This window comes from Artibeus jamaicensis, unplaced genomic scaffold (assembly GCF_021234435.1).
Source record: "Artibeus jamaicensis isolate MK-2021 breed Jamaican fruit bat unplaced genomic scaffold, CSHL_Jam_final contig_240, whole genome shotgun sequence".
Classification (NCBI taxonomy): domain Eukaryota; kingdom Metazoa; phylum Chordata; class Mammalia; order Chiroptera; family Phyllostomidae; genus Artibeus; species Artibeus jamaicensis.
Window position 1 is genome coordinate 13797762 of NW_026521506.1, and position 14472 is coordinate 13812233.

The following is a 14472-nucleotide window of genomic DNA, read 5'->3' on the forward strand; positions in this document are numbered from 1 at the left end:
TTACAGAGATGATAAGGGCTTTGAGATAGCAGATATAACTCTATGGAAAATTTCTGCACACCAAATTTTGCACTCGTATCTGAATTTCTTCTCTAGCTTGTGTAAAGTATATAATTGAACTCTACTGAAGTTGAAGAATGAATACTCAAGATTACTTATTAACCACCTAGAAACAGGATATTGTTGTAAAGCTAAAAGAAGATTTTGAAAAAAATTGAGTTTGATAGACTTAGTTGTAATCTGGTAAAACTTAGTTAAGTTTTGAACTTTGGGCCAAGATGGTGGCATAGGTAAACATAATACGTGGATCAGGTCCTTGCACAAACACATCAAAATTATGACCAGTCTACAGAAGAGCCTCCATTTAGAATTGTCAGAAATTGAGCTGAATGGAAGTCCTACAAGTATAGAGTTAAAGAAACCACATCCATATGACTGGTAGGAGGGGCGCAGACACAGAACAGCCTGGTCCCATTTCCATGTGTGGTATATAAGGTCCCCCAGGTTCCTCAGTGCACAGTTCAAGTGCCAGTAAAATAAATCCCCACAACTTTGGGCTTCAAAAACCAAGAGGCATTGAGGATGGGAAAGCATGAAAGTTCTGGACTCGCTGGCAGTTCCTCTCCAAGGGCCCACATATGGACTTACTCAGACTCACTCCTTCTTAGCTCCAGCACCAGGGAAGCTGCTTGAAAGGCATCAGAGATATTCAGAAGGAACTGAAGTATCTGGCATCAGGGCTACAGGGGTACGGGTGTGCAGATTTATCTCAGATGGAAGTACTGGCATAGGCACTGTTCCTTTTCTGAGCCCTCCTCACATAGAACTACAGAGCTGACATGTGGGAACTGTATCTGAGGCTCCATCAGCCAGGCTCCCAACCTGGTGATTCCCCAAGGCCTTGCCTGACCCAATTTTTGGGCCCACCCAAGCTGTTTCCAGTGACTTTTCCATACCAGTGGCTTGTCTTGACCCATGCTTCAGATTATCAGAAACGAGCAGCATCAGGTTTCAGTGAGTCCTATACCTCTCACTAAGTTGCCTCAAGGCCAACACAAGTAGCAGCCATCTGCAAATCACTGTGTACCTAATGCTTTTTGACCCTGGACAGAATACAGTCAGCTCTCCTTGGATGTGCCACTGACAATCAAGGCTCAACAACAAGAGGAGAGTATATACAAGCCACACAGTGACAGCCCTGAGCACCCAGCTTGGGTGATAGTGGAGGCTGTCCCACTGGATCCTACAAGGCACCCACCACATTAGGCCACACTACAAAGACATGGAGTCATAGCACCTCTACCTAGTAGACAGAAGCAAACACAGGGAGACTGCCAAACTGGGGAGACAAGGAAACATGGCCAAAAGGAAAGAACGAAAGAACTCCAGAAACAAGTACTGAACAAAATGGAGACAAGCAAGCTACTAGATATAGAGTTCAGAATACTGGTTATAGGAATGAACATAGTGAGAACTTCAACAGCATAAAAAAGAGCATGGGAACCATAAAAGAGAACCAGTCAGAGATAAAGGATATGCTAATTAAAATAACAAACAATTTACCGGGAATACTAGAGTAGATGAAGCCAAGAATCAAAACCAAACAACAAATGTTGGAGAGGGTGTGGGGAAAAGGGGTCTTTAGTTCGCTGTTGGTGGAATTGCAGACTGGTACAACCATTATGGAAAACAGTATGGAATTTTCTCAGGAAAATAAAAATCAACCTGTCTTTTGACCTAGCAATTCCACTGCTAGGATTATATCTTGAGAATCCTAAAACATCAATATCAAAGAACCTATGCACCACAATGTTCATAGCAGCACAACTTACAGCAGCCAAGAGCTGGAAGCAATCTAGGTGCCCATCAGTAAACGAATGGATCAAAAAATTGTGGTACATATACACAATGGAATTCTATGCAGCAGAGAGAAAGGAGGAGCTACTACCCTTTGCAACAACATGGATGGAGCTGGAAAGCATTATGCTGAGTGAAATAGGCCAGGTGTTGAAAGACAAATACCATATGATCTCACCTTTAACAGGAAGCTAAACAACAAAACAAACAAGCAAGCAGGGGGACAGTGACCAGAGGGGAGAGGGAAGGGAATTTAAGGGGGGAAAGGGGAGGGATTTGGAGGAACAAGTATGAAAGACACAGGGATGAGGACTAGGGGGGAAGGAAATGGGAGGGGGGCACAGGGCGGGGGGCTGGGGTGGGATAAATAGTCAAAAACTGTAGAAAAATAACTAAATAAAATTTAAAAAAAGGGAAAAAAGAATCAAACCAGAAATTTAGAATATAAAAAATTTAAAAAGAGCCCAATCAGAACATCAAGAAGAAATAGTAATAAAAAAAAAAAAGAGGATACTGTAATGAGCCTGAGACAACTTTAAGCACACCAACATTTGCATCATGGGGATGCTGTAAGGAGAAGAGAGAGATCAAGAAATTGGAAACCTATTTGAAAAAATAATGACAGAAAACTCTCCTAACTTGGCAAAGGAAATAGACATACAAGTACAGGAAGCACAAACAGTCTCGAACAAGATGAACCCCAAGAGGCCCACCTGAAGACATCTCATAATTAAAATGCCAAAGGTTAAAGATAAAGAGAAAATCTTAAAAGCAGCAAGAGAAAAGCAATTAGTTATGCACAAGGGAGCCCCCATAAAACTGTCAGCTGATTTCTCAACAGAAACTTTGCAGGTCAGAAGGGACTGGCAAGAAATATTCAAAGTGATGAAAAGCAAGGCCCTACAACCAAGATTATTCTTCTCTCCAGCAAAAGTATCATTTACAATTCAAAGACAGATAAAGAGCTTCCCAAGTAAGAAAAAAACTAAAGGAGCTCATCACCACCAAACCAGCATTATATGAAATGTGAAAGTCTTCTTTAAGAAGAAAAAGGTAAAAAATATGACTAGTAAAATAGCAATATTTCAGTGTCTTTGTTTTTTTTTTTTCTGCTTGCTTGTTTGTTTTGTTATTTAGCTTCCTGTTAAAGGTGAGATCATGTGGTATTTGTCTTTCGACACCTGGCCTATATCATTCAGCATAATGACCAGAAGGGAGAGGGAAGGGAATTTAAGGGGGAAAAAAGGGAGGGATTTGTAGGAACAAATAGGAAGGACACAGGGACGAGAACTAAGGGGGGTGGAAATGGGAGGGAGGTGGGGAGCACGGGGCGGGGGAGGCTAGGATGGGAGAAATAGACAAAAAAACTGTACTTGAAAAATAACTAAATAAAATTAATTAAAAGTTAAATAAATAAAATGGCAATAAATACACAGCTATCAACAAATGGATATAAAAAAAAACAAAATAAACAAGCAGAACAGAAACAGAATCATAGATACAGAGAACATTTTTATGGCTGCCAGATGGGAGGGGAGTTGAGGGGTGGGCAAAACAGGTGAAGGCAATAAGAAGTAGAAATAGGTGGTTACAGAATGGCGATGGGGATGTAAAGTACAGCATAGGAAATGGAGTAGCCAAAGAACTTATATGTGTGGCCCATGGACATGAACAATAATGGTGGGATTGCCTAATGGAGTAGGGAGGGGCTGGATGCAGAATGGGAGAAAAATTGGAACAACTATAATAGCATGATCAATAAAATAATTTAAAAATTTTAAATAAAAAAGTACAGTAAAGTAAAATAAAATAAATGGGGTGGCCTGGGAGGAGGTGGTCTTGGAACCTGAAACAACTTTATCTGCACCCTGTCATGCTACCAAAAGACTACAAACACAGGGAGGCTGCCAAACTGAGGAGTCATTTCTAAGAGGTAGGAATTTTTCCTTCAAAATTCCATCTAATTTCCATCTTAATCCTCCAAGTAGTAATTTTTTCAAAAATGACTATGTGATTATCTTTCTAAATTTTCTCCTCAAAATAAGAAAATGCTTTGGCTACTGTCTTGAATGAGGAATGTTATAGTCAAGAGAAAACCATTCTTTTCAATAATCGTACTAATAATTTAGTGACTAAAGACAGAGGCAGTCTAATGATATATTTTGCTAATGATATTGATCTTCATGTGGTGCTAACATTGTTAAATATACTTTACAGGCATGTGTGTTTGGGGGTATGAAGAAACTATTTCCATCCATCCAAGAACAGGAGATAAAATTAAGACTAAATATAACTTTGAATACAATCTGCATACAAAGTGTTGGAAAAATGGGTACAATATATGACATGCTACATAGAAAAAATTAAGTCAACTACATTAGAAACAAAATATGCTTTCATGGTCTAGCCAGGGAATCCAACTAATGCTTATTAAATTGTTTATAAGCTTCAAAAACAAATCCCAAAACCAGTATCAGAAATACAACCTGTTCTTTAGCTGAGGACTGATCTCTGTTTTTCTTTTTAAAGATTTTATTTATTTCTTTTTAGAGAGAGGAAGGAAGGGAGAAAGAGAGGGAGACAAACATTGTAGTAAGAGAGAGAACCATTGATCAGATGCCTCTCACACGCCCCCAACTGGAAATCTGGCTCACAACCCAGGCATGTGTGCCCTAACAGGGAATCAAATTGGTGACCTTTGGGTTTGCAGGACAACACCCAACCCACTGAGCCACACCAGTCAGGGCAGGACTGTCTTCAATATCAAATCTAATTTAGTCCAGTTTCTCACCATGGTAACGAGCCCTTTGCAAAAATACTCAGACATTTCACATCTCAAAAATTTGCCTTGTGCTTATTCCCCACACGTAATGTCAAGAAAAGCATGCTTCAAAGGCCCTATGTAATCAGAAAGGCCTTTAAAACAGGCACAAAAAATCTTAAATCATTCCTATTAAAATTAAATCTACTTTATAGTAATCTTCAAATTGGGTGCACAGCATCAAAGAAAAGAATCCTGAGGTGTTTTGGACCCGATACTCTAGTTTTTAAAATTGTTTATCTGGAATATTGCTTCAGAGACAATTGAAGTGGTTCTCAATTGGCCTGTAATGACTATTTCTGCATGACTAAAAGAAAGTGTGCATGTGACATTGGGCACAGAGGACTAAAGTAGGTTTGGTCATAGCTTTACATGGATAGACTAAGCCAGAGCACCAGCTAAAAGAAGGCCAGAGAAGGAGGCCACAATAATGAAGAGTACAGTATACTAGCTACTTCTGAGTTGCTGCTGCATAGAAACTCAAGAACTGACCTTTGATCCTGTCTGTGTTCTACAGAGCTTCTATGAATTCTATTTGTCTTTGGGGAATGAATCCCTTTCGAAATTTAATCTGAAATCCCACATCTACAGAACCTCTATAGTAATTTTGACTGTTTTGATATGCCTGCTTTTTACTAGAAAGATTGTTTTTTAAGTGATGTGCATCAACAGTATTATTCTGTAGTCACCCAAGAAAAGAACTAAAAACATTTAAACTAAACTACTTTAGTGTACTTTTTGGCTGCTTGTGACCATGTATATATTCATAATGTATGCCATACAGATTCCAATGCATCCACAAGGAGTCCAGCAATAAAGCTGTAGGGCTAACTTGCCCTTGGGATCCAACAAGGAAGAACATCTTGGGAGAAAACTTGAACACTGAGAGAACAGAGGAGCTCTGAAAAAGCAATGGTCTAAACTCAAGTGTCACTTGAATAAAAGGTGTAAAACAATCTCAGGAACGAAGCAAATGTGGATGGCTTACTTGGACCAATGTTTCAATACATACCATCAAACTTCTTGTAACGGGAAGCAAAGATGGCTTGCAAATTATTGCACTGTTCACTGACCACAGCTTTAAACTCATCTTTACTTTGAAGGCTGTACTTCTCCTCCATCTCTTGAGAGCAGCATGTATAACCCTGGGGGCAGACCTTCAAATGATCACCTGAAAGATAACATGTAGGACACACTCAATTTCCATCATCATTCATCAAGTCCAAGACGGAACCATTTGATTTAAGGGAAGAATTTGATGAAACACACTCTTTGCTTCATTTCTATCTGTGAGGTTACTGCAAAGGCCTAGGCATCTTATGAACAGAAACTTTAACTAAAAACACTTATTCCCTTCTTGGAAAAATAAAATAACAAAGCCACCTCCAAAAGAGAAAAGAACCTCCCAATCAGGAAGTCTGCTACATTACAGGATAATCAGTGTGATCATTCAATATCAATACGAGTCTCTTTTTTAATTCTTTTAAAAACATATTTCCTTTTTATAAATATTATTTTTAGTCAGAGGGGAAGGGAGGGAGAAAGAGAGAGAGAGAAACATCAGTGTGTGGTTGCCTTTCCCGCACCCCCAACTGGGGACCTGACCCGCAACCCAGGCATGTGCCTTGACTAGGAATCGAATCAGAGATCCTTTGGTTCATAGGCTGGCACTCAATCTACTGAGCCACACCAGCCAGGGTTCTTCTCAAATTCTTTAAGATTCCGTTAAGGCCACAAAAATGAGACAGTTTTTCTAGCTTTGGAATTTCACATTGCAAGAGAGAGTACCCTTAATGAAGAGTGATTTATAAAATGTGACTAATACCCCCAAACTGAACAAATTCACGAGCAATAGTTATACTGAAAGGAAGCAACAGTGTAAGTGCATTTCAAGGAGTTGTCAGCCAAGCAATAACAAAGGGAGTTCGTGCTGGATAATTTGAGTATATGATAAAGAGTGATATTAAACAATCTTAAATTTTAAGATTTTCTCATCCAGCATATTCTGTGCAGATGTTAGACACTGTATTGACTGTATGATTCTGTGCAATGTAGCCACTCATCCCAATATAAACTAATGGTTTCCAATAAACATAATCTTTATGTAGTGAAGGAACCCTAAGGGTCAAGAATAATGTCAAAGACGTATCACTACACAGCAGTGAAAACCACAAAGTATATCCCTCACCTACAACAACTGCATTTTGCTTGTGGTTTGGCCATGAGAGTGTGGAGTTATTATGGTTTTTTTAATAGATTCTGAAGTTCACATATGACTTGCTCCTTCTATCACAGGACAAAAATTATGCTTTAAGGAAGCTATGTCCTTCATAATGACCAAGAGATGTAGTGCCACTAGAAAATAAACCCACTAGGTACTTAAGTCACTCCTGTATTAACTGGTATGGTAGAGGTATGCTGGTATAATTTTGCACAGATATTTACAAGGATTCACCTTCACCATTCCTTCTGCTATTGCTGTCTATGTTCCATGTAAGAAAAACAGGATCTGACAAAATACTTAGATAAAATTGATTTGGCAACTTATTTGACTAATACTAGGACTGGCAACTGCACATATGCAAATAATTACATAATCATATATACTCCTGATCATTCTTCCTTCCTGGCAATTAAAAAGTGGGGAGAGTGTTACTGCCAGACAAAATAGAGTATACAGCATTAAAGGACTATTGAAGAAAGAGGGTAAAGGAAACAATCTTCAAATAACTTCTTCATCCAGAAATGCTGAAAGCCTTGGTCAACAGATAATTCTAACAGAAAAAAAAAAGGAGGGAGGAAGATTGTATAGAAGAGTTTAGGAACTGTGAAGCTGCAGAATATCTTAGATCTCATTAGTGAAACAAGCAGGGTTGCTAAGGCTCAGTTTTCTGGAAACACCTTTGTTACAACCAAAACAAAACTCCCTTTTCACTGGCTTAACAAGTTCGCAGCACGCCTTTGGTACTGGCACCCATAATTAACATAGAGATATCCAGTTGTCTCCTGGTTCCAAGGTTGAGGATTTTCCCCAATGCAGTCTGAATATATAAAATAATACAAAGGACCCCAAGTAGTACAGTGCTTGCTGTAGCTGTATTTAAAAATCTGTATCAACTCATGCCCACATAGAAAATTAACTGGGCCCTGGCTGGTGTGGCTCAGTAGATTGAGCACCAGCCTGTGAACTGAAAGGTCATGGGTTCCTTTTCCGGTCAAGTCACATGCTTGGGTTGCAGGCCAGGTCCCCATTTGGGGCATGTGAGAGGTAACAGATTGATGTATCTCACACATCAATGTTTCTCTCCCTCCCTTTCCATCTCTCTAAAAATAAATAAATATAATCTTTAAAAAATAAAAAGAAAATCAATATAACCAAATACACTGACATAGAGAACAGGCTGACAGTGACCAGAGGGGTGAGGGGAGGGAATTTCAGGGGAAAAGGGGAAGGGTTTACAGGAACAAGTATAAAGGACACATGGACAAAAACTAAGGGGTGTGAAAATGGGAGGGAGGTGGGGAGCACTGGGGGGGACTATGATGGGAGTAAAAGACAGAAAACTCTACTTGAACAACAATTAAAATAAATACATTTTTAAAAAGAAAAAAATCAATTGGAATGCTCAGAATAAGAATTTCAGATACATGGGTCTATTTAAATGAATTATAATAAGGGAGAAGCTACTTTTAAAGTTGTCACTGGCTAAAATACATCACAGGCTGATTTTGAAGCCCCTGCAAAGATTTTGTTTAAAAGTGTTGAAGCAAAACAATTCAAGAATTTGTAAAATAATCTATTCACCTACTCTCAGCAGGGTTCACACACAAACTAAAGGGTCATTTATTGGATTCTATAAAAATAGACTTCGAATGCCAAGGGAAAACACCATTTTTTCTCCTACCCAATGCACACATGCACAGACACACACCCTGAAGCCAGCAAATTCTGAGACAGCAGGAAAGAATAATGTTCTACATTTAAGAAGGTGCTAGACATTGAAGGGTTTAAACTTACCCACAGGAATTTTACACTGAGGAGACAATCTTTAAACAGGTAAGAGCAATAAAAATTTTACTGATAACCTGCTGAAAGGACACAGCACCATTTACACTGGCACATAGAAAGAGCCCAGCGGGGCCCCATATGCTCCACCCTTTCCATACCCATCAGAGGTCCTCGGCAGGACCTTATGGAGACCTGCTTCTATCCAAACATTGGAGCACACCACTGTTTTGGCAATACTTATATAAAATGAAGAAAGAGCCCACTTTCATTTTAGAGAGAAGAACTTTCCAAGAAGAATTTGTCTGATAGTAAAAGACATGCCCTGGTAAAGGACAACAACAGGTCAAATACTTGGCTAATGTTTCTGCTGGCAAAGTTGTCTTCTCCGCAGTACAAACAAGCTGACTCCAACACTCCACGTTTGCCCATATAGCCTTGAATGCACCACTTATTCTGTCTGCATTTCTAAAAAGCATTACTTGAAAATGTAATTTGACATTCTTGCCAAAAGCTTTGCCTGAGATGCATGCAGTCCAAGACACACTTGTGAATTAAATCCCAAGACACACTCAGGCTACTGGGATTCAGTGCCATAACCAGGTTTTGCTCTTAAGAAGTACAAGGAGGGAAAAGGGAGAGAGTCTTGGTGTATTTAAAAATGGAATTACAGCTCCACATTTTGGTAAGATTTCAAGTAAGTCATTTGATTTTCAAAATGACTATTTCTACTTTAAGTGCCCAAAATGGTTTATATTAAAAGCCCAGGCATACATACGATTTGAAAGACATAATACATTATGTTTGAGACTGCTGCCAAAATGCTGTGTCTGAGTGAGAAATTCTTTTTCTGGAGATCTTTTTTTTTTATAAACCTAGTGATCCTATATACTTCTCATTTAAGGATTTCACTTTTTTTTCCTTTAGGCTGAGAGAGCTGAACACAGGGACAACAGAATCCGACATGGAACAGATAGAGAGCCACTGCAGAGATGGCACTGAATACATGCATTTTTTAAGGGCCCTAGGTGATTTTTATATATAACCTTCCATACAAATTATTACTTGAAAGGCTTAAGCATTAGAGCCACAGAAGAGCAGGGAATATTAACCAGTTACTCCAATAACTCCAATGAATAGTGGCTTATGATCCACACCTAATATTTGTGTCCTATATTTCCCTAACTCAACCTCCTGCTTCCATGGCCATTGCTATGTGTAGATTCTCCATGTACTTCTTCTAGTCCCTTAAAACTCTTCTCTTTTCCTTTCTTGTACTCTACCCATACTGTTCTTTCTTACCCTACTCCACCTCTTTTAACTGCACATCACATGAGACCAAAGGATTTTTATCTGTTATACTTGTTGAGAGTTCCCTGTTCTTAACTTAAAAAGCAGGTGAATTGAATGCATTACAGTTCTCTAAGGAAACACCTGAATTAAGTTGTGTTTTGTACATGGCTCTTGATCAGTTTTTTTCCTTGTGGGTCAGTAGTCCTCAAAGGAAAAAAGGTCCCTCAGCCCCCTGTTCTAGGAGGCTTGGATGAGATTCAATGAAGCATGCTTTTTGAAGCTTAACTCCATGGCATTAAATAAATCGAAAAAGCCAAATTTTTTTCAATCACACCAGCTCTATGTAATTTCTCTTTAGTCTTCATATCAAGGTCTGGGTTTTCAAAGGTGAACAAAGACAATCACAATAAATTACTACTCAATCCTGCTGAGTATGTATTGGTTCTTTTTTTTTCTTTTGCAGCACTTCAAATCAATGGTTAAAGAAGTAGGCATTGAATATGAAGAATCTATTCCATCCTTTAGAACTGTGCTTTCTCATTTTATCTTATTTAGTCATGTCACCAAAGGGTGGCTCTGATGTATAAATGGGATGCACCTAATATCCATTTATTTCCAATTGTTCAATAACTCACCTTCTCATAGAAAATGTTGTAAATGGTATTAGGTTTTCAGGCCAACCCTCAGCTTATTTACTATTAACTTGAGAATTTTTACCTATGACTTATAACCATTTCTACATCTCTCTCAGAAAATTCATTTTGAATCCAAGCAGATGCCAAGAAAAAATGTCTCTCAGATTCTCACACATTTGGGGGGTAGTAATAGATGAATACTTGTAGTCATCACTAAGATGTAGACTTTCTAGGCCTGTAGGAGATAAAGTCTCTAGAGATTACTCCCCCAGAGTCCTAAATGGAGGAAACAGCAGCCAGAAACTTTTATGGGACACAGTGGCAGAGAACCCAGGCTTGCCTGCGCCCGCATGATTTATAAGGCAGATCCCAAATGATTTTACCAATAAAGCAACCACACGCCTTTGGTAAATAATAGAGACAAACTGCACCCTACGGGTAAGGGCAGCAGAGAGGAACATTTGAGATCACACTGAAAAACACTTAGTAAATTGCAATGTTAAGAGAATATGATTTTGCACTTGGCCTTTTTTGCCTCACTTGGGTTTTGAAGGAAACTTAATAGCTCTTTAAGAGGGGTTTTTAAGAAATTAATTTAAAAGCTTCCAAACACTTAACACTATTTGGATCTTTCATTTGGCAAGGCAAATGGTTGTCTAGGGATAAGGGGACTGCTCTGGAGAGTCAGGAATATGGGTTTGAGTCCCTGCTCTACATGATTTACTGTAGGCTCCTGGGGAAGTCACTTACCCACTGGAGCTTAAAAAGCCCCATGTAAATAAGGAAGCATTATGTAAATGTACGACGCTGCAACTGAAAAACAAAGACAGAAATGAAGACCATCCATTATACTCTGGTAAGCTATGGAGGTTCTCCATGAAGAGACTTTTCCATCAACTTGTACTGAGAGAGAGCGGCCAAGAGAGCAGCATCTTTTCTTTTGTAGCCAGAAACTTATTTAGGGAACTTATTGAGGATAGAATTTAAGGGAGTAAAGACAGCCAGAAAAGAAAACACGATCAATTAGTTGCTGAGTGGCATATGCATGTGTGTGGTGAAGTGATGACAACTGAGCTGACACATTGATCTACGGGGCCATAAGAAGCACAACCTTGGGAGCCTAAGGAGACAGTGGTAAAATATAACATGAGACCTTGAATGGGATCCTGGAACAGAAAAAGACATTACAGGAAAACTAAGGAAATCATATAAAAACTTACATGGAAAAGTCCATAGCAACATTATTCATAATAGTCAAATGTCTAACAATGGGTCGATAAGCAAAATTTGGTACAATGGAATATTATTCAGCCATAAGAAAGAAGTTCTGATACACTTACAACACAGCTGAATCTCGGTAACACTATGTAAAGTGAAAGACCCTGTCACAAAAGTGCACATATTATATGATTCCATTTATTTCAATGCCAAGGATAGGTTATCCTAGAAGAGACAGAAAGTGGATTAGTGATTGCCTAGGCTAAGGGGTGATGATGAGAGTCAGGGGAATGGGCAGTATTTATTTCTGAAATAATTAATATGTTCAATAACAGATTTTGGTGAGGATGCACAATACTGTGAGTACATTAAAAGCCACTGTACACTGTAAATAGGTGGATTTGTTCGGGCATGAATTATACTGCAATAAAGCAGTTAGTAAAAAGTCCTGGCTGGTGTAGCTAAGTGGATTGAGTACGGGCCTGCAAACCAAAGGATCAAGGTTCGATTCCCAGTCAGGACACATGTCTGGGTTGCAGGCCCAGCAGGAGACCCATGAGAGGCAACCATACATTGATATTTCTCTCCCTCTCTCCTTCCCTTCCCCTCTAAAGATAAATAAAATCTTTTAAAAAAGCAGTTAGTAAAAAAAAAACCTAAGGAAATCAGAATAAGGTATAAAGTTTAGTTAATAATAATGCATCAGTATTGGTTTTTCTGTGACAATGTACCGCAGTAATATCAGATCTTAATAATAGGGAGAACTGGATGTGGGGTATAGGAAAACTCTGTTATTCTTCCAACTTCTGTAAATCTCACTCTTCTAGGATAAAGTTTATTTTAAAAAGCAGTTTACATAGTAAAAGGAATACATGAAGGAAACTTTCAACAGTCTTTTTAAAAATATAAACATTTGATGTAATTCTATCTAATATTGGGGTCTAATATTGGGGAGCTACATTAAGCTATTCATTGCTGGGGTACTTTTCTTAATCTCTCAGTTTCTACTTTAATTCTTTTTCTACTTTGTATTTGTCCTGAAACTAAAATAATTCTTTGCCATTGGTCCAAAGAATTACAAAAAGCATTTCTGTTCAACCTTCTAGATATCAATTCATGAGGCTGCAAACTGAACTAAAGCACAGTCTGATGTAGGACTCCAGCCCCTCTAAGTTACCTCAGAGCCCTGGAAGGGAGGCACACAATGCTCTGTTTCTTGGGAACAAAGGGGAAAAAAACTCTAAAGATTTGTAATAATCCCAGGGGGTGGAGGACCATATACATTAATCCATCTTCCTCCCTTGCAAAGGGGAGTGAAATTATTACATATAATGTATTATGTACCTTGAAAGCCTAAAGTCATCTGACCTAAACCTTAATAATAAAGCTTATTAGTCATTTTGTAGATATATGATTCGAGATCACATACCAATCAGTAGGACAAATGCAGCTAGTTAGCATTTTGTAAAAACTTGCCAAAATATAGCTCTGAAGGGCTTAAGACTGCCAATTATTTTTAGGTGCACTGATCCTAAGGGTAAGATAGATAAGGGCAACCAGAAATGCATATATTTTGAAAATAAGTTTCTTTATATTCTTCCAAGAATACCTTTCATGTAAATGTAGTTGGAAGAGTTAGGGTTGCTACTTTAAAACCCCATTCCTCATTTGAGTGAGATTGCAGCAGCTTTAAAATCTACTCCAGATAGAAATCAAGCCAGGCATGTTGATTTTTTTAAAAGATTTTATTTACATATTTTAGAGAGAGGGGAAGGGAGGGAGAAAGAGAAGGAGAGAAACATCAATGTGTGGTTGCCTCTTCCACACCCCCTACTAAACACCTGGCCCGCAACCCAGACCTGTGCCTAGACTGGGAATCAAACCAGTGACCCTTTGGTTCGTAGGTTGGAACTCAATCCACTGAGCCACACCCATGAGGGCTGATTTTTAAATAAGCAAATTATGAATGAAAACAAAGTTTATGTCTGGCGGTCTTAGAAGCCCATCTGAACTATATCAAATGTTTTCTAACATAAGGCACATCACCCAAAGTGAGTGAATGGCGTGAAATGCACACATTGACCTATTTTTACCAACACTTTCGAACAGCTAGTACAACACAACTGCACCTATTTTGCACATTTTCAACCACTTCATCCAGATCCAGGGCTCAAAAGGAATAATAATACTGGCAATTAACCCAAAACTCTTCAACAAGTCTGAAGAGCCAATATATACTACCTCAGGAGTCAGTGCTAATATAAGGCTCCTGGAAATGTGTTGGGGTAGGCTGGGGAAAGGCAGAAAAAGATGGGGTGCTCGTTTTACAACTAACAAAGGAGAAAATCTTTCCTGTCAATGACAGGTGCACATCCCATCATCATATCATTCGAGAGATTCTCTCCAATACTAATTTGTAATTTTAATTTGGATCATAATTTAACACAATGCCTAAGGATAAATAAATAATTCCAAATAACTCAGTTACACATTTACATACAAATAGAAAGTACCTTAGAAAAACACCATTCACTACAACATATTTTTCTTTGGTACCCTATAGTACCTTCTGGAACCTGTATGCCCAAGCTATGTATCACAGTCCCTGGTAGAGACCAAAGCACTGGTAAGGCTATCTCTAA

The 14472-nt window shown here is 38.6% G+C and overlaps 1 protein-coding gene across 1 annotated transcript in view; it reads right to left on the reverse strand.

Annotated features, from left to right (window-relative positions):
• GPC4 (glypican 4) overlaps nucleotides 1-14472 on the reverse strand; it is a 120059-nt gene that overhangs the window by 35162 nt on the left and 70425 nt on the right. Inside the window, exon 2 of the mRNA XM_037146360.2 lies at nucleotides 5691-5849. Within this exon, the coding sequence (XP_037002255.2) occupies nucleotides 5691-5849 (159 nt within the window). The remainder of the gene's footprint in view (nucleotides 1-5690; nucleotides 5850-14472) is intronic.